The 21,354-nt window shown below is 42.7% G+C and overlaps 1 protein-coding gene across 2 annotated transcripts; it reads left to right on the top strand.

Annotated features, from left to right (window-relative positions):
* Positions 1-71: 71 nt before the first annotated feature.
* On the top strand, positions 72-19,625 carry LOC118359323 (ceramide kinase-like). 2 transcript variants are annotated; one of them, XM_035737818.1, is made up of 13 exons: positions 72-441; positions 12,861-12,995; positions 14,270-14,392; positions 15,458-15,583; positions 16,272-16,338; positions 16,575-16,720; positions 17,294-17,368; positions 17,774-17,926; positions 18,028-18,133; positions 18,233-18,318; positions 18,425-18,630; positions 18,784-18,989; positions 19,103-19,625. In XM_035737818.1, exons 1-13 carry the CDS (start codon positions 291-293, stop codon positions 19,191-19,193), a joined length of 1,671 nt encoding a protein of 556 aa, XP_035593711.1. In that variant the 5' UTR covers positions 72-290; the 3' UTR covers positions 19,194-19,625. The 2 variants fall into 2 exon arrangements, with proteins under 2 accessions (XP_035593711.1, XP_035593712.1); XM_035737819.2 differs by lacking the exon at positions 72-441 and adding an exon at positions 465-593.
* Positions 19,626-21,354: the final 1,729 nt, after the last annotated feature.

The following is a 21,354-nucleotide window of genomic DNA, read 5'->3' on the forward strand; positions in this document are numbered from 1 at the left end:
ATTCCATTTTATTGAAATATTTGCTCTCTTAACCTGCTCATCGCAAAGCCTCTTTCTCCAGCACCAAAATTAGAATACGTTGTGACGCCATGCGTAATTTTCTGCCCTTCCCCTTTTGGTGAATCCCGAAGAATCCGCTATTCAATTGTGGCAGTCGAAAACAGCAACGTTGTTTCCTTATGTATAGAATGCTTCTCAGTAACCTGATAAATTACTAAAGAAATGCCTCGACTAAGATAATATTGATACGCTCTATAAGTCACCCAGTGCGGTGGCTTACCGGTGAAGGCATGGAAAAACAACCGAGGTTATTGGCATCCCAATTCTTCGTGAAAAACAGCGTCTTCGAAGTATTGTTAAACGGTGTGCTTCTGACATGGAAAGAGATTCCGGTCAATAAAAAAGTAGTTTCCGGCAGCGGACATCACCCCTTCAAAGTTGGTAAGTGTCATAAGATAAACGGGGTATTAAGTGTGAAGATATATGCTACTAAAATACTCCGACTGAGATCGATGGACAGAGGTGATTTATAGCCTATAGTATGTTGTCTTTGTTGGATATATTCGCTGTCCAGGTGACGTGCGCAGACTAAGGTTAGTCTTAAAATGTCAATTATTCGTTGCTGCACCTAACCTTTTTGCTGATGAAAGACCATACACTATTGTTATTGTCAACGAATGACATGGTATGTTAAAGCCTACTGTATAGGCCTATTCGAAACCGAGAGTGACAATTTAGTGCAGTCTTTTATTTATGTACTTTTTTATTAGATACATTTTTATCGTAGCAGCGAGACTATCCATCTCCCAGAACTATGTTTTAAATGAACGCAAGCCAATTATGAGCTGTTGGATGACAACTGCGGCCCTGGTTTGGGTAGCGTCGCTTTTTGTCGGGTCAGTTGGATGGTACGCCATTTGTTCTTGGAGTTCTTCTTTATGAGTTGCCTGACATCTGTCATCACCTCATACGGTAGGGCTAATAACTACTATAGCGCTTGCACGGTAGCTTCATGTTTTACGCATCCTTCATGTTGTCAGTCTATTCCCAGTACATTTAAACGCACAAAGCATAACACTTCTAGGCTGTTCGTTATGTATTAGCCTTTTATTATAGGCGAATTAGATTCAGTAATGCATTGATATTCAGATTGATGAAATTGTTATTATAGCCTACTAGGTTACATGAGCCAACATGTCTGAATGGAATAGGCTGCGTTTGCCTACACAGGCAGCCCTATTCAGAAGTTTGTCACTTGGTCTTTTGACCATTCAAATCAGATATTTTCACATTAGATATTTTCCAGGTCAAAAGACCAATTAGTGAAAAAAAGATCATAATTGGGCTGCCTGTGTACACTGAGCCATAGTACGATATCCCTTGTCACCTGAGATTCAGAGGAGGAGCAAACATAGAGACAGGGGCTCCTCTTTGTGTCCGTGGCATTATAGCGTCTAACAGCATTGGCTGTGCTGTTGAGGCTATCTCCATTTTGAAGTAGTAATTTTTTAAAACCTTTTGGTTACTGGCTCAACGCTCTTAACAGCTAGGCTACCTGCCGGCACTGTTTAACTTGGTATGGTTTGTTGAATTAAATGTGGCAGTAGGCCTACCACCCCTGAAACCAGGCCTAAATGGAAATTGACTCTACTAAAAGCCTTTTGGATATTCAAAGCATCTTATTGTGGTGAATTCAAAAGCATAGGCTACACTAGAGATATGAGGGAAGAGAGCGGGTTCACGCTCCTTATGGTAAATGATAGGCCACGTAGAATTTATAGGAATCCACGGACAATTGTCGTCAACCAATCCAAACAATTTCGATTTCCAAGTCAGGAAATCAACAATATAACATGTTTGATGCATGTTTGATTACGAAATTCTATGATTTGTATGATCGCTATCACAGATTGAGTTGCAGTCTTGTCTGCGGCCTAATTTTGTAGTAGACCCTGTGCCATTCAGATTCTCTCATTCTAACAACGGACAGGACAGCCTCACCAAAAGCAAACCCACCCATCACTTTCACTGTCAATGGATAGAGGAAGGCCTATAGCACGGATCTTCCACAATGTAGTTCCTGGCACATGTTTCCACCAGATGTTGTAATGTTTCAATGCAAACCCATCCATATTTGTTTAAAGATGAACGGTGAACACTCTGAATCAGAGCTGAGAAGGGCATTCACTCATGATGTCACTCACCTACACTATGATGGATAAGGGTCTACTGTTCTGTTGACATTTTCCCTCTGCTTGCTTGGCCCTTTGACATTTCCATGGAGGGCTAATGTTAGCTCGTCTGATTTGGTGTTAGCAGAAACATGTGTCCTGCAAAGCAGGCCCATAACCTACCAAGGGTTTTAATTTCTCCCGCTCCTCATCCCCCAACCCAACTTTCTTTCTATGGCTGTTATTAGCAAAACCAGTATACTAGTTTCACAACTAGGAAAGATCCGGCTAGTGCATAGGACAACGGTGACTTGTTTTCCAGAGCAGCTCCATACAATATGGCTGGTACAGTATATTGTTGACCTACCCTTGTTGTGAGGAGCTAATGGATTTCAGTTACGTAATACTGTTCAATAAGTCATTGGGGTCAACTCTGGGGTTCAGTTTGAGCATCAGGGGTATGACGAGGAAAGTCATGAAGAATTGCTGTGTGTGTTTGTGTGGTGTGTCAGTATATTTCAAAGGAAAGAAGATTATCTTCAAACATTCCAAATATCAATTGTATTGATCTTCTCATTCAATGGAGAAACTGTCAAATGAGAACCTATGGTTTAGGGTCAAACTAGGTAGTTAGGCCTTGATGAGTACAGTTTGTCTGTGATGACTCAGGCTGGGATCCAATCTGAAACCGTGCCATTTAAAGGCCGCTACAGACCCTACTCAAACAGAACGATAGAGTGCTGTATACGGTCCGTTCTACAATTTGAGCCAAACAAAAGTAGGTAGAAAACAACGCCTGTTACCTGCAGCGTTTACCATGAATGTGATCTCTACTAACATAGGCCTGTGATCAAATATGGTATGACCAACCATTATAATGTCCTATAATGTCCTCGGCTACAAAGGACCAATGGTGTACATTCAGCAGGCCAATGTTAAGACCTATATCTCTTACAGTGACATTGTTATAGCTGTAAGTTGTCATAACAAAATTAAATTATCCTGTCATACTTATGTGGTGGCTTCCCATGTGGACAATATATCTGTCTAGAGATAAAACGGACTAGTGACCTCCCTGTGTCGTTAGTTCTTTCATCTTGAGGCTGTCAAAGGTCTCTTCATTTATTTCAGAATGGATGGGCTTTGGCGTCGAATCTATTCATTTCAGGAGCTGGAAAAAGTCCATTAAATTCAGAGATATCTGATGTTCCAAGGACAAAAGTCTGGAAAATGAGCAATCTCAAGCAACGTTGTTGAAATAATCATCTCTCTAGATGAAAGGGGAATAGTCTTTGATAAAAAACACTTTTTCAGGCTTAAAGGGTAAATTAGTTTCAACTTATTTCTCATAAGATTATTATTTTCCATTCTCCAGCTAAAAGGGATCAAATTACAGAAGACCTTATCTCAGAGTAGATTGAAAGCTGGCTCCACTGTCTTCAGTGCCAAAATCTGCTGCATCTGAGAGAAACGCACTTTGAACTAAGACAGAGGAAGTGGTAAAGTGAGAAGCCCAACTATGCTGAAATCGGTCTCCTTTCCTGCAGGTGGAATTTATATTTTTTCATTAGTTTAAAAACTAAAATTTGCCCACCAAGCAAGGAGTTTTTGTCTGGGGGTCAACGAGTGTCGAATTTGACCAACAAAGAAATGAATGGCTTATTTGTTACGTGAAGTTTATTTGATTTGATTAGAAGTTTCATAATAAGGAAGACGCGTGACATCCCTGCAACCTTCAGAAAAAAGTTGTCTCGAGATGGATGTGCATATTCATGGTATGAGGCTAGTAGCATATCATCTCTCCATTGAATACAGGTGGTTGATGTCAACAACCCTCATAGAGTATTCAAAAAAAATACTACAATAATGAGATCCACCAATCCAAAGAAAATATAGGCCGGAGCTAGACTGTCTGCTTTAATTGGAGGATATTTTCATACATATCGGGTTAACTTTTTGTACATAGTCCCCCCACTTTAGGGGACCAAACGTATTGAGAGCGATTCACTTGTATTAGAATAATCAAGGGTTTAGTATTTGTTTCCATATTGCTAGCACACAATGGTTACATCGAGTCACTTTTGTTATAAATAAGAATAGAATGTTACTAAACACTTCTACATTAATGTGGATGCTAACATTATTACGCATAGTCCTGAATAAATTGTGAATATTGATGAGTGACAATGTTTGCGGCTCAAATATCATACCACCAAGACATGCTAAATTCTCACCATTATAATAATGGGAGATTTGCGGGGGGGGGGTTGATATTTATGCCTCTAACTTTCTCATCAATATTCAGGATTATCCATATTCATGGTAGCATTAACAGTAATGTCGTGCTTAGAAACATTCTATTCTTAGTTGCAATAAGTGACTCCAAAATGACACTACATTGTTTACTATTCATTTCTATTGTGCAGAACATAATCTGAAACACAACCAAAACAAGCAGCAAATGCATCAAACAAGTTTGTAGCGACACAAGCTTGATTTAATCACTGCATTCTAGGAATATGGGACCATATTAGTGAATTTATCCCAATACTTCTGGTCACTAAAATGGGGCTGCAATGTACAAAAAGTATTGTAATTTCGAACCAATTTATCCGATCTGGATGAAAAAACCCTCAAACTAGTAGTCATTATACCAATTTGAAATCCAAATTACTGGAGTACTGAGCCAAAACAACATGTGTCACTGTCCCAATACTTTTGGAGCTCACTAGAGTGACTAGTTTGAAATGCTTTTGCCAGCTGTATTTGACGGGGTTCCCTTTGCTTGACAATGTTCCTATATCTCCGATCAGATTTAAAGGACATAAAAGTTGAAGAGATTAAATGAAACCCATTTGCTATGAAGAGGCCTAGTGAATCGGGATGGATTTTGAAGTTCATCTTGACGAGTATACTTTTAACCTCTCTAGGGTAGGTGAGATACTAACGTCCCACCAGGCCAACATCCGGTGAAACTGCAGAGAGCTAACATTCTAAATACACCATTTGTTATAGTAAACATTCTTGTAAATACATGTATCTTACATAATTTAAAAGATGAACGTCATTAATCCAGCTGCTGTGTCAGATTTCAAAAAGCCGTTACTTTGAAAGCAAACGTGCTATTTTCAGGGGGACAGCGCCACGCACACAAGTATTACTAGCATTTTTACAACCAAGCATTAGCGTCATGAAAGTCAGAAATAACAATAAAATAAATTGCTTACCATTATTATTATTATATATTATTGAAGTTATTCCTCTGGTGGCAATGCCAAGTGTCCTAACTACACAGTGAATGTTGGTTTTGTTTGTTAAAATCCATTTTTATAGCCTAACACGAAACATTTGTAAAGCCCTTGTGTCGTGATTTCCATCTCATTCAACTTTGAACGATGTGTTCATGGTAATTACACACATTAAACAAATGTTTATCCAGTCATGGTTCGTTTCATTGCAATCCTCTGGTTGTTACAAACACAACCATACTTGATGGTTCTTTTCTAGGGACGTATTGACCGAAACAAACCGATTTGAAGACACCAACTAATGACATCATTGCGCACCAATGGTAGGACCCGTCTATCGTTGATTGACTGTATTTTGGCCCAATGACCACTGATCATCTTGAAATCTAGCTTGGAAGATAGCCTATGAGCTGAGGTAAACGGCAATATGTAATGGTTATACGTTTGAAGACGAGCCTTTGTCGTAAACTCTGGCGTAAAAGAGGTTCATTCGCCATTGCAAATCCTACTTGACGGAGCCACGGGTGTTACGCATAGCAGTACATATTCAATGAGCCGCCAATGTCTAGGTGTCCATCTCCTTCTGAAGCTTGTTCATCCAGCCGGACTCTCGCTGTCTACGGCTCCACACCTACCTGGCCATCGAGAGATGTGAAGTCAGTGACAAAGAAGCGGAGGTGGGGAAGAGAGAAACCTGCAGACAGAGGGCCAGAGGGTTGTTGGCACTCTGTGTTAGAAGATGATGTGGAACCAAATACACCAGTTTTTAGACTCAAAAGGCAGCCAGGACCTCAACTAGACATGACTGCAAAGTACAGCCCCCTTCAACTTTTTCAACTGTTTTTCACCTCGTCAGTTGTTGATTTCCCTGGTGTCAAACACCAATAATTACGGGGCTAAGAAGCAGGCAGGAAAGAAAGAGGCATGGAAGACCATTTCCATGTCAGACCTTTTAATGCTCATTTTCAATGGTCATTTACATGGGGCTGGTGAAGTTAAACTCTAAGGGACTACTGGAAAACGTCCGCTCTCTATCAACTGCCTTTCCCCATGACTGTCATGTCTTGTAAAAGGTTTCTGACTATCTCACGGGTGCTTCACATCAGTGACCCAGAAGTTGATTGGGAGAATGACGAAGAGAGGCACACCAAGGTTTGATAGGCTGTGCAAAATCAAACCTCCCTACCCCAACACTGTTGAGGCCTGCAAGACCTATTTTCAGCCCGCCAGAACCTGTCCATCGATGACAAGATGGTAGCCTCAAAGTCCAGAATCAGCCTCAAACAATACATGCGTAACAAACCAACCAAATGGGGTTACAAACTATTTGTTTTGGCTGATTCTGTGTGTGTTGTTTATGAGGGGAAAACCAGTTTTGCTACCGGTAATGGACTGAGTTCTGATTCCGTTATGGAGTTATTGGATTTATCAACTGCTGGGGAAGGGCTACAAACTGTTTGGACAACTTCTACACAAGTCTGACCCTGTTTACAGAGCTGAGGAAGGGCTACAAACTGTTTGTGGACAACTTCTACACAAGTCCGACCCTGTTTACAGAGCTGAGGAAGCGGGATGTGTGGGCTTGTGGCACCATTTGGACCAACAGAGTTGGCTTTCCAAAGACAAAGGTGAACAACATGCCTAAGCGGGCTGAGCCGGGTACCATGCAATGGATCTGTGAAGATGGCCTGCTCTTTGTGAAGTGAATGGATACCAGAGAGGTGGTCATGTGCTCCAGTATCCACAAGTCCTTCAGTGGCGATCACGTTGTCAGGTGTGTGAAGGATGGTGCCGGGGCATGGACCACAAAAAATGTACATTTGTATGGGACACCTGGGTGACTTCATGCTCAATATCATGTAGCTCGCTAATTTTCAAAGTTATCTGTCCAGAACTTTGCTCAGCTATTGTTGCCATCTTATGTTCTTCATTCAAATAATCCACAGCATCCTATCTGTATGTTTGGCTGTTCTTGGTCATTTGAAAGATGATGCAGCAACAATAAAAAACAGAAAATAAATGTTTATTTCCTTGTATTTTTTTTCTACCAGATCTTGTTATCCTCCTACATTCAATTCACATTTTTCCACAAAATTCAGAGTTTCCTTTCAAATGATACCAAGAATGTGCATATCCTTGCCTCTGGGCCTTAGCTACAGGCAGTTAGAGTAGGATATGTCTTTAGGCGGAAATTGAGAAGAAGGGGGAGGTACCCCAAAGAAGTTAAAGTAATTGCAAAAAGGTTCCTATGTAGTGACAGGACACAGAATACCTTTGACCCCCATCTAGGCTTACATCAAATACAGTGAGCTGTTTGTGTAGTGGTGCTCCGAGTTGTAATGGAGTGTGGTTTCTTGCCCTCAGCCAATGGTGATATTCCCACAGGGAATTTCACACACACACACACACATCATAAATGGCTCTGTGTTCACAACCTTGGTAAGTATGTACAAAATGTGTGGTCAAGTATTACGGAGATGTTTGTGTACAATATCTAAAGAAAAGTGGTGCAAGTAAGCACATTCTCTGCTGATGCAGTTGCATGTTTCACGTTTATGTGAAAATGGGGGAACTTTTGTGAACACAAATTGGTTTGACCTGGTTTGTAAAAGGGTTGGCACCTCTTGGGACATTGTGAAGGGTGAGGAGATTAGGGCTGGGTGATATATCAAATTAAGCTGATTATGCGTCTCATATATACTGATAACAAGTTCAAACAGGTGACATTAATACAGGTAACGAGTGGAGGACAAAGGAGCCTCTTAAAGAAGTTGTTACAGGTCGATGAGAGCCAGAAATCTTGCTTGTTTGTAGGTGACCAAATACTTATTTTCCACCATAATTTGCAAATAAATTCATTAAAAATCATACAATGTGATTTTCTGGATTTCTTTTTTCATTTTGTCTGTATTTTTTTAAGTGTACCTATGATGAAAATTACAGGCCTCTCATCTTTATAATGTGGGAGAACTTGCACAATTGGTGGCTGACTAAATACTTTTTTGCCCCACTGTATATGTATGTACCAGTCAGACACATCTACTCATTCAAGGGGAATTTATTTATTTTTAAAATTGAGAATAATAGTGAAGACATTAACTACAAAATAACACAATGAAATAACACTTGGAATCATGTTGTAAACAACAAAGTGTTTGAGGTTCTTCAAAGCAGCCACTCAGCTGCCAGCTTCACCTGGAATGCTTTTCCAATAGTCTTTAATGAGTTCCCACATATGCAGAACACTTGTTGGCTGTTTTTCTATCACTCAGCGGTCTATCATCCCAAACCATAACTTCTCTAGGGAATTTTGGATGCCATTACAGTATCCATTGACTTAGGACTCAAATTGCAGTTCCTATGCCTTCCACTAGATGTCAAGTCTTTAGAAATTGTTTCGGGCTTGTATTCTGATAAATGAGGGAGTAAGCCCAGTCTGAATGAGTGGACCCTGCTGTGTCAGAGCTTTATCATGCGCAATCCCGAGAGAGTGCCTTTCCGTTTTATATTGACAACGTTATTGTCCGGTTGAAATATGATTGTTTATTTAGGCTAAAAACAACCCGAGGATTGAATATAAACATCGTTTACGGATACAATTTGGATTTTATGCCTGCCCGTTTTGACTGCGTTTGAGCCTGTGGATTACTGAAGAAAATGTGCGAACAAAACTGAGGTTTTTGGATATCATTTTTTTTCTTTGCTCTCATGGTCTAGTTAAAAATACCTCTCTAAGGTATGCAAAGACTGACATGAGGAACTCTGATTCACTACCCAATTTAGAAATTGCACTACCTGCCGACCCCTTGCACCTCACTGTTTTCAGGGACAGGGATGGTGCCTCACAGTAGAGGCCTTCACGGGTCCAAAAAGTTTATCATACGGACACGATATGCATGAATATATATATATATATTTTTATAGATACCTGTTCCAAACGGACCCGAGAACCACTCGACCCATTACATATAGGCCTGGTCGGCTCTAGACTCGATCTGAGTGAGGGAAGCAGCAGAGCTGAGGTAGAAAGTGGTGATGCTCTAGCAGGTGCCATGCTGTGTGTAGGCTACAGTGAGAGGGAGTGAGTGACTCAGGGTACAGGGAGGGAGACACAGCAACCAATCAAGCCAACTTGCGCTATAGTAGACTAATAGCTGCCAGATCTAGGTTATTTATCATCCAATAGGATTGCGTAATACTTGTCTTGACTGCATCAAACGGGGATAAGCTAGTTAGATAAGCTAATTGAAGCTGCATACACTTTTTTGCCCTACACAGTTACAAATAACATCTCCATTCAGAATAATAAGTAACAGCCTACCTGTTGGCTCTTGGTTGTTGTAGCCTATCCTTGCCTTTAACTTCCATTGATTAGACATCTCTTAACTTTTGCCACACACTGAGGCTCTATGACTGTAGCCTGTTGGTGCTTTCATGACTTATGATTGGCCAACAACAAGCTACACGCATCACTCATGAAAAGCAAGAGCAGCAGCATCAATTATAGAAGCACCTGCTCCCTCTCCTCTTCTCTCCAATGTAGCGGTCTCGTATGGGTCCTTCCAGACGTCAGGTAAATTGCACATACCCGATAGTAAAAGCCGATCAGACCCGTGACATTAGTTAGAATTCTGGATCTGGACCCTCTCGGGTATTCGTGTACAGGTGGATCCATGAAGACCTCTACATCAGCTTGTTGAGCCAAGTTACTCCCACCATACCTTTCCTCCCAAGTCACTCCCGCCATACCTCTCCTCGATAGTGGCCTTTATTTACACTCCTTAGCCAATGGGGTTGTTGGCACCTCCAGCAATGGTAGACTTGGTCAATATAGTCTTTGATAAATCTCACATGTTATTAACATGTCATAGGTCATGGACGGGTACTTTAAAAGTTGACTTCTCAGTCGACACAAACTGCATTCGAGGTCAGCTTGAAGGGTTAGGGTATGCGGACAGAAATAAAACACACTACCGTTCCAAAGTTTTTTGGTCACTTAGAAATGTCCTTGTTTTTTAAAGAAAAGCACATTTTTGGTCCATTTTAAAATAACAAATTGATCAGAAATACAGTGTAGACATGGTTAATGTTGTAAATGACTATTGTAGCTGGAAACGGCAGATTTTTAATGGAATATCTACATAGGCGTACAGAGACCCATTATCAGCAACCATCACTCCTGTGTTCCAATGGCGTGTTGTTAGCTAATCCAAGTTGATAATTTTAATATATTTTTTTAAATTTTACCTTTATTTAACCAGGCAAGTCAGTTAAGAACACATTCTTATTTTCAATTACGACCTGGGAACAGTGGGTTAACTGCCTGTTCAGGGGCAGAACGACAGATTTGTACCTTGTCAGCTCGGGGGTTTGAACTCGCAACCTTCCGGTTACTAGTCCAACGCTCTAACCACTAGGCTACGCTGCCGCTAATTGATCATTAGAAAACCCTTTTGCATTGCTGAAAACTGTTGTACTGATTTAAAGAAACAATAAAACTGTCCTTTAGACTAGTTGAGTATCTGGAGCATCAGCATTTGTGGATTCGATTACAGGGTCAAAATTGCCAGAAACAAAGATCTTTCTTCTGAAACTCGTCAGTCTATTCTTGTTCTGAGAAATGAAGGTGCAAAATTGCGAAGAAACTGAAGATCTCGTACAACGTTGTGTAATACTCCCTTCACAGAGCAGCGCAAACTGGCTCTAACCAGACTATAAAGTGGGAGGCCCCGGTGCACAACTGATCAAGAGGACAAGTGCATTAGTGTCTAGTTTGATAAGCAGACACCTCACAAGTCCTCAACTGGCAGCTTCACTGTTGATGTTGAGACTGGTGTTTTGCAGGTACTATTTAATGAAGCTGCCAGTAGGGCTGGGCGATATGGCAAATAAATTAGCACAATATTTATATATGAACCTGAACAAACTGTGTAAATAAGAAGTTGTTCTTAACTGACTTGCCTAGTTAAACAACATTTACTTTTTTCTTATGTGAGCTACACATAAAATTATACTTGAAGGAAAATTGTTCCATGTTTTTGGCCAGGGAGCACGTACCTGTGGTCAATTAAATTGATAAGCCTCTTGAGACCTGCCTTTTCGACTGTGCTAATTGGTAGCATGTCCTTAGCAATGCAATGTATAAAAGCATTTGTGATGTCTTGTCTATATTTGTTTGTAGGGCATAAACGCTGTCAATGTTGACTGCGTCGGGCAAACATCCCTAGATTGGCTGGTGCTCGAGGGGCTTTTATCAAAAACTCAAACTTCCTGCATGTTCCTAAGAGTGACTTTGATTCAGATGTTGAAGAAGGTTTGTCGTATTACCAGACTTCGTAGCCACCTGTCTATGGCACAATTTGCACCGAACATTGCTCTGCTCTTTGTCGGACTTCAAAAAGCCAAACCACTTCCAAATTACTGAAACAGTTTAACCCTTTTTATCAATAATTTCTTCGTTGGAAGCTGCTCCTTCTCCATGGCTTTCACAGCCGCTGTTTTCGCCTACATCACTCATTTTTCGTGGTTAAGTGGCTACTCCATCACTTGAGGTGCTAAGTGGGTTTTAGTGAATGTATACCTCTCCTTGTGCATAGTGTCACTTCTCTGCACGTTCCTGCTGCGTCACAGAGGTGAAATGGACTGCTGTACCTAAACGTTTTATATAGTTATTGAGAGAAGTAATTACCTCTAATTATTGATATTGATTTATCGCCCAGACATAGCTACCAGTTGAGGACTTGTGAGCCGTCTGTTTCTCAAACTAGACTAATGTACTTGTCCTCTTGCTCAGTTGTGCACCGGGACCTCCCACTCTTTCTATCATTAATGAATGATCAACACAGAAGTCTCACGAGGTCATTAATGTTTCTCTGATTTCCTATAGAGCTGTTATAGAACTGCTGTGGGCACAAAAACAAATGAATGCAGGATCGGCTCATGATAATGACTTCAGGAAAATGGTGGTAATAACAGGCACCATTAATGTAGGAGTTGCCCTAACAATATGGTATTGTTTGGTCCATAGTGATTGATCTAATCTTTCTCCAAATGATCCCCTTCTATTATCCATCAGTAGTGCTCTCTATGGCAGGAGCGGTCAACAGCTATACAACACTAATGGTTCTCCCCCTCCTTGCCTTCTCTGTCCAACACTACCTCCACCCTAATGCTGAAATCAAACTGTTAATAGCCCATTAGAGCGCCCATCTCATCACATTAACTTTATTAGCAGGAAGCTATCCAAGCTGTAATTGATACAGCCAGCCAAGTTTGTTTGGGTAGGTAAAAAAGAGAGATCCTGAGATCCTGGCACATAGTCTGTGGCACATGGTCTCTCTTGTTTTGTGTGTGTGTGTGCTTTTCCAATACATTTAATTTCTAAAGGGTACATCTCTGGTTCCTGCCACATCGTGACAGATTGATTTGGTGTGTTTAACAGGTACCAGCCACAGCGTGTCCGTGTCTGAGATCGTAGCAGTCCGGGAGCTCGATGTGGGTGGCGGGACGAACGATGATGGCAGGTGGCAGAAAATGCCCCAGAAACTGACTGAGGCCTATCCATATGCATTCACAGGTACACATTGTTGGTCATCTAGACCAATCTACAGATAATGGATTCAATATGTAGTGTGATTACCTATAAAATTATGAATTCACTCAAGGTTTATACATATGTCCATTCAATAGAGAATTGCTTCTGAAAAATGAACCATGTCTCTACCATATACACTGCTTTCAGAAAGTATTCATACCCCTTGACTTATTCCACATTTTGTTTATACAGCCTGAATTCAAAATGGATTAAAGTAAAAATTCTCACCCATCTACACACAATACCCCATAATGACAAAATGTAAAACATGTTTTAGAAAGTGTTGCAAATTTAGGAAAAATGAAATGCATAGATATCATTTGCATAAGTATTCACATCCCTCAGTAAATACTTTAGAAGCACCTTTGGACAGCAATTACAGCTGTGAGTCTTTCTGGGTAAGTCTCCTATGCGCTTTCCACACCTGGATTGTGCAACATTTGCCCATTTCTTTCAAAAGATTATTCAAGCTCTGTCAAATTTGGTTGTTGAACATTGCTGGAGAACCATTTTCAGGTTTTGCCATAGATTTTCAAGTAACTTTGTCAAAACTGTAACTTGGCCACTCAAACATTCACTGTCTTCTTGGTAAGCAACTCCATTATACATTTGGCATTGTGTTTTACGGTATTGTACTGCTGAAAGGTGAATTAATCACCCAGTGTCTGGTGGAAAGCAGACTGCTCTTAGCTCAGTTTCTTTTTTTTAATCCTGAAAAACTCCATTCCTTAACGATACAAGCATACCCATAACATGATGCAGCCACCACTATGCTTGGAAATATTAAGAGTGATACTCAGTAATGTGTTGGATTTGTCCCAAACATACACCTTTGTATTCAGGACAAAAAGTGAATTGCTTTGCCACTTTGTTTTCAGTATTACTTTAGTGCCTTGTTGCAAATATGTTTTGGAATATTTGTATTCTGTACAGGCTTTCCTTTTCACTCTGTCAATAAGGTTTGTATTATGGAGTAACTACAATGTTGTTGATCCATCCTCAGTTTTCTCCTATCACAGCCATTAAACTCTGCAACTGTTTTAAAGTCATCATTGGCCTCATGGTGAAATCCCTGAGCGGTTTCTTTCGTCGAGTTAGGAAGGACGCCTGCATCTTTGTAGTGACTGGGTGTATTGATATACCATCCAGTGTAATGAATAACTTCACCATGCTCAATACGGTAGATAATACCGCAATGTAAATGAGTTTAGTTAAGCCTCTGTACCCTGTCACCCCTTTGCGTCCCCCTTCCACAGTGTCCTATGTGGAGAGAGCGAGGCAGCACCGCTGGCGGTGTAGTGACGTCACCTTCCACTGTTCAGACGGGCCGCTGCGTCAGCAGTGGATCCAGACCATCAGAGAGCAGCTCACAGCACTGAGTCTGGCTGAGTATTACTGACAATGAATATGCTTTGTGAAGTTTGGCTGCAAAGCTTACTCAGAAATGAGTGGCCTTCATTCCGTTCTGTTAATCAGTGTACTGAGCGATTAACCGTCATTTCATATTTTTTCCGGTCATTAAACAACTCATTGACCGTCTGTTCAATTACTTGAATTCAATCTAGTTCGTTTTTTTACATGAGCCTAGAGTGCCATTTCTCTTGAGAGAAATTAAATAAATCACGACAGAAATCAAGTAAACTATGTGGGACAAGGGGCTGAAGGGAGTTGTCATTTTCATTAAGCAAATATTCAACCTAGTTCAGCTCAAACATGATAATCAACTACAATTCAATTGTGCCAGTTTTTTTTTTTTATCGTTTTGGACAGAGCTCAGAGCGGTTGCCAACATCAGTCCAAAATAAGCCCAATGTGTTTCTATGTTCTTATTTTGGACCTCAACTTGTTGCCGGCCTTTGACAACAGCTCCCATTGTTAGGGCAGAGACATCATTATATACAGATCTCTGGACGGATACACGTTTACGCTTGCTATGTTAGGTTAGATGCACACAGAGTGGAATGTACACAATGCTGAGAGGGACAGAGACCGTTTGAAAGTATGCCTTATCTACTTTGAAGAACTAGTTAAATGATTTTGTCAGACAGCTCTGCAACATAAGCTACTTAGGAAGGCTCCCTAAATAGAATTACTAGACAGTACAGTATGGGGAGCATAGAGATAACGTTAGTTTTGGCTCGCTGACTGCTACTACCTGAGCAGAGATGAGATGACTTAAAGGAACTGATATTTGATTTCATAGGAAATGACTGTTTTTCTATTGATGTCTACCAAGGTGGACCTGACAGAGACAATGGAATATTTTCTATGTTTTGGCAGTTATTTTGTTTTTTAAAGCATTAAATACATTATTGAAAACCGTGATTATTTTTTCAAAAATCAAACCGAACCAACCTCAAAGAGCACTAATTGTTCAGTACTATTGCTCAGCCTACAGCCTAGAAATTGATCTGGGGAAAAATCTTTCACTTGACTTTTTGCAGCTAGCAGACCCAAGCATTTGCTGGTGTACATCAACCCTTATGGGGGCAAGCAGCAAGGCGAGTGCATTTATGAGCAGAAAGTCGCGCCTCTCTTCGCCTGTGCCTCCATCTCCACAGACGTGATTGGTGAGTTCCTGCCAAAGACATTAAACATGCTTTAATAAAAGATGAGTCTTTATGGGCCAAGTCAAATTGTTCACTGTAGGCAAATGGGCACAAGCTCTCTCAGGCCGCACAGGAATATGACATAATTTACGGCTGCCATCTATCATCCTAGTTCCTCATTGGAAAGGATGATGGTCGATGAATACTGGATTCCTTTACATCCGGTTTACTTCTCAGACTAGAGAAAGACTGGACATTTGTCAAAGTCACACATTTTGACCAATTGCATTTAACTATACAGCTGCTTGGGGTGATATGAAGATATTGATACAGTATTTGAACAATTGTAAAAAAATATATATATAATCTTACGGTGGTTGTGAAAATGTTTGCACATAAAATCAAACTATTCCTTTTGCTACAAATTGTTTCAATGTCTAACAATTAGAGAAGAGAAAATGTACTTTAGGACTTCTTTATGGAAAATGCTTAGTCGATATATTGCTCCAAGCGAGTGAATGATTACTCCCTAAGTCCAAAATATCGATTTATGCAACAAATTAGGAAAACATCATGCGATATAAATTAATCAATTGTAAACCTGTTCAAGTTGACATTTCAAGTGTATCTCAACTACAAGAAGCACTTGAAAGACAAACGTGAAGCATGCTGAGACGTCTAACTCTTTCCTGGTCATTTGTTGTCATAGTTACAGAGCATGCCAATCATGCCAGGGACCACCTGAGGACAGAGGCGGAGTTAAAGAAATATGATGGGTGAGTCGAGGATGGAGATGTTCTCAATGTCATTGTCGCCATAGTAATCAAAGGTCTGTTTTCAAGACCTCTTTGTAGTCTGGTTTTCAGCTCAACCGTCACTAAATCATATTCAACCAATTACAGTTGAACTAAAAACACCCCCGGTCAAGTATATTAATCTCAAACGACAAACAAAAAGATCAGTTTTGTTGTTCTGACCTTTGTGTGTTACATGACCTTTGACCTCTATGCAGAGTGGTGTGTGTGGGTGGGGACGGCATGTTCAGCGAGTTAGTTCACGGCCTGGTCTCTCGAACACAGAGGGATAACGGAGTGGACCAGAACAGCCCGGAGGAGAAGCTGGTACCCTGTAGTCTCCGCATCGGCATAATACCCGCAGGTTAGTCAAGGCCCCACGCAGACATTCACAAGCACATGCACATTCTATACATGCCATCTGCAAAGCATTCTCTTTTTTTGTCTTGACAATATAGAATCTTATATTTAATATTTTGGATTTAATATAACAATGTTCTTGTCTATAGCTATTTTGTTATGTGGAAGAGTTGCTCCTGCATGTGCAATAGTTAACAGCTAAAAAACACACATCACTATGTTTACACAGCAATGATCACATAATAAGCTATCAATAGCTCAATTTATAAACTAATGTCAACCATGAGGTCCATTTCATGTACACTACATGTGTTGATTTCCGCGTTCCATTTTTCCATCTTACACACACACACACACACCCTGGCCGTGATCCCACTCTCCAAGGGTGTTGGGATATGCAATAAAAAAAAACATTTCCAATACATGCATGCATATTAGTACACACTTGTACATGTATGAGAGAGGACAATTATAAACACCCACCAAATTATTATTATTACAAACACACACACTGCTAGCTTTTGTCTGTGTAGTCAGGAACATAATGTATCATTGTCTTGTTTTGTGTGATATCCAGGTTCAACGGACTGCATCTGCTATGCCACTGTCGGCATCAATGACCCTGTGACCTCAGCTTTACATGTCATAGTGGGTGGGTGCAGTTATCTACATTGAAATATTAACAGCACTTCCAATTAAATTGCCTTTAAAAAATAGTGTAACTGAGATTTGCATACAGCACAGACTAGTAGCATAAGCGTTATTTGTCACTGTTCCAGGTCATTCCTGGACATTCATTGTGAATAGAAATGTCTCGTGTTTGACACTTCTATGTTATCGGCACACTCAGCTGACCAACAAGTGACAGCCATGACCTACTTATTCAGAGCTTTTGAGATAAGATGAAACTGCTGGAGGTCAGTGTGGGTGGGTGTGCAGGTGTTTTTTATAGTAAAAGCACATAGTGTGTCATCACACCTCTTTAAGACACTGTACCCCACACACACAGTATCTGTGGAGGATCTCTCATACTAGACTTGGGGGGGCGTCTTCACAGGAGACTCCCAGCCAATGGACGTGTGCTCGGTCCATCACAACAACACATTCTTGAGGTATTCCATCTCCCTGCTCGGATATGGTTTCTATGGCGACGTGCTAGCAGACAGCGAGAGGAAACGCTGGATGGGACCAGCCAGATACGACTTTTCAGGTGGGTCAGAGGAGTAGCTTTAGCTGTTTTAGGAAATCCAACCATTGTTGCGGTAGGCTGTTGTCATTGCTAGTGATGTGGCATGATGTCGCTTTGTGCAGGTTTTAAGACGTTTCTGACACATCACCACTATGAAGGGGCTGTGTCTTTTCTACCAGCAACTGACATACTGGGAACACCGCGAGACAAGACCAGGTGTAGAGCTGGGTATGTACCACCTGTTGTGTAGTTTAGTATTACATGTTTGTCTAGATGGTGCAAAGGAGATTGCTCACTTGGCTCGCCAACTCCATTCCTGCTTTTCAGGTGCTTCATATGCCAGCACGACGGGCAGCTGTATTCAGGGGATTCCCCAGAGGAATTCAAGACTGCTCCAGATGTCTCAGGCAGAGGTAGGTACAGTATCTCTGCCTGAACACACATATGGCCTTAACTCTACTGAAACCTGCTCAATGTTTTCACCACAAAGCCTCAACCTCTGTTTCTGCTCTATCCCAGAATATGAAGTGGGGTGGGGGGTGGTCAGAGGGAAGTTCCTGGCCATCAACGCGGCCAGTATGAGCTGTGCCTGTCCCCGTAGCCCCATGGGCCTGTCCCCTGCCGCCCACCTCGCTGACGGCACCACCGACCTCATCCTCGTACGCAAGTGCTCCCGGTTCAACTTCCTGCGCCACCTGCTACGCCACACCAGCAAAGACGACCAGGTAACCAAACTGGATGGGGCTACTGCAATGGTTTCTTGATTTCTGTGGGTACTCCAACCCGAGTCCATAGCAGTGGTTGCATGAGATGGTTAACTCGCCACTTTCCTGTATCAGGGATTTCACTTTCTCACTTCTGTTCTTCCCCCCCTTCAGTTTGACATGGCCTTTGTAGAGGTGCACCGTGTGAGGCGCTTCCGCTTCACGCCACGCCACTGCCAAAACGACTCGGAGCTGGACCTGAGGGAGAACGGCAAGCAGCTCTTCAGCCAGATCTGCCGGGACAACCCGGCCTGCAGCCCTGCCTATAGCAGCTGGAACTGTGATGGCGAGATCCTCCCCCACGCTGCCATTGAAGTCGGGTACGAAACCCTCTACATGGAAATATAACACACTTCTAAAAGTTTATTTTCTGCACTGTGCTGTCTTCAACATTTGAAATGACAATGTTTTTCTTTGTGTTCTGCCCTGCCAGAGTTCACTGCCAGTTGATCAAGCTGTTTGCACGAGGGATCGAAGAGCAGCCTTTGTTTGAGGACCTCGCCAACCCCCCGTGTGCACTCTAGGTCCCCTCGCCCCTCCGCTGCCCTACCCTATCAGTCACTGGAACAGTCCTACAGCGTTTCAAAGACTCCCTCTTCTGTCACTTACCTTAGCCCTGTGCACTACCTTTCTCTAATGTACTTTCTGGGGACATTTTGGAGGTCACAATTTCACAGGTCAAAGAGTGCTGGTGCTGGTACATTTACGGAGGTTCATTATCCACTATAGCGAAGAAGAAATCATTAACATTTTAAAAGAATGTACCCCCTTCCTGCTATCCTTTTGCAATAAAGAGATGTTAACCAACACTTAACGTGCTGTTCAACATTTGTAGAACTTCCGTTTGCACGTGTTGGAATGTGTGCTGCTCCAAATGATGAAGAATTGTTACAAAGCTTTTTGTTTATTTATCCATTTGGAGAAACCCAATATTAAAGGATGTTTGAATGTTTCTAGCTGCTTGCCTTGTTTGATGTTATTTCCCTGCACCTAAAAAGCATGAATTTGAATACATTTGTGTGGATGATAGGATATTGGATGAACCAGAGCACACTATGGGTGCCAGATGCCAGCTAACCTGTCACCTTAATGTGGTAATTTAATATGTCCTATACAGCTACAGTATACCACCAGACTGGCTAGAGTCACACTGAAAACTCAATGTACTGTAGCGTATCAACAGTTTATGCCCTGAAACATGTGACTTGGTTGCATTAAAATAGAGCAAACTCATTTTTACCAGGCTATTTCTGCCATTGCTGCAATGTCATTCCATGTTAATATGATGTGGTGTCTGAAGTTGCTGTCAGAAAAGTGTTGCAGTGCTTGGTGTCTTGCGTATCATATTGCCTTCTGCACACGCTGTTCTGGGTGTCTTTTCCCCGCACTGTCAAGATGGCCTTGCTGGTGCAACCCCGCACTGTCAAGCTGGCCTTGCTGGTGCAACCCCGCACTGTCAAGCTGGCCTTGCTGGTGCGACCCCGCACTGTCAAGCTGGCCTTGCTGGTGCGACCCCGCACTGTCAAGCTGGCCTTGCTGGTGCGACCCCGCACTGTCAAGCTGGCCTTGCTGGTGCGACCCCTCACTGTCAAGCTGGCCTTGCTGGTGCGACCCCGCACTGTCAAGCTGGCCTTGCTGGTGCGACCCCGCACTGTCAAGCTGGCCTTGCTGGTGCGACCCCGCACTGTCAAGCTGGCTTTGCTGGTGCGGCCCCGCACTGTCAAGCTGGCCTTGCTGGTGCGACCCCTCACTGTCAAGCTGGCCTTGCTGGTGCGGCCCCTCACTGTCAAGCTGGCCTTGCTGGTGCGGCCCCGCACTGTCAAGCTGGCCTTGCTGGTGCGACCCCGCACTGTCAAGCTGGCCTTGCTGGTGCGACCCCGCACTGTCAAGCTGGCCTTGCTGGTGCGACCCCTCACTGTCAAGCTGGCCTTGCTGGTGCGACCCCTCACTGTCAAGCTGGCCTTGCTGGTGCGACCCCGCACTGTCAAGCTGGCCTTGCTGGTGCGACCCCGCACTGTCAAGCTGGCCTTGCTGGTGCGACCCCGCACTGTCAAGCTGGCCTTGCTGGTGCGGCCCCTCACTGTCAAGCTGGCCTTGCTGGTGCGGCCCCGCACTGTCAAGCTGGCCTTGCTGGTGCGGCCCCGCACTGTCAAGCTGGCCTTGCTGGTGCGACCCCGCACTGTCAAGCTGGCCTTGCTGGTGCGACCCCGCACTGTCAAGCTGGCCTTGCTGGTGCGACCCCGCACTGTCAAGCTGGCCTTGCTGGTGCGACCCCTCACTGTCAAGCTGGCCTTGCTGGTGCGACCCCGCACTGTCAAGCTGGCCTTGCTGGTGCGACCCCGCACTGTCAAGCTGGCCTTGCTGGTGCGACCCCGCACTGTCAAGCTGGCCTTGCTGGTGCGGCCCCTCACTGTCAAGCTGGCCTTGCTGGTACGGCCCCTCACTGTCAAGCTGGCCTTGCTGGTACGGCCCCTCACTGTCAAGCTGGCCTTGCTGGTGCGACCCCGCACTGTCAAGCTGGCCTTGCTGGTGCGGACAAGGAAAATAGTATCAATTCATGGTTGTTCACTGCTTTATTTTATTTTTTTCATCTGACCAAAATACTAGTCTCAACTGTATGCTGTGGTGATGCAGCCTGGTTTAGATGTCATGCTGCTGTGGTGATGCAGCCTGGTTTAGATGTTA

The sequence above is a fragment of the Oncorhynchus keta genome, chromosome 26, assembly GCF_023373465.1.
Source record: "Oncorhynchus keta strain PuntledgeMale-10-30-2019 chromosome 26, Oket_V2, whole genome shotgun sequence".
Taxonomy (NCBI): domain Eukaryota; kingdom Metazoa; phylum Chordata; class Actinopteri; order Salmoniformes; family Salmonidae; genus Oncorhynchus; species Oncorhynchus keta.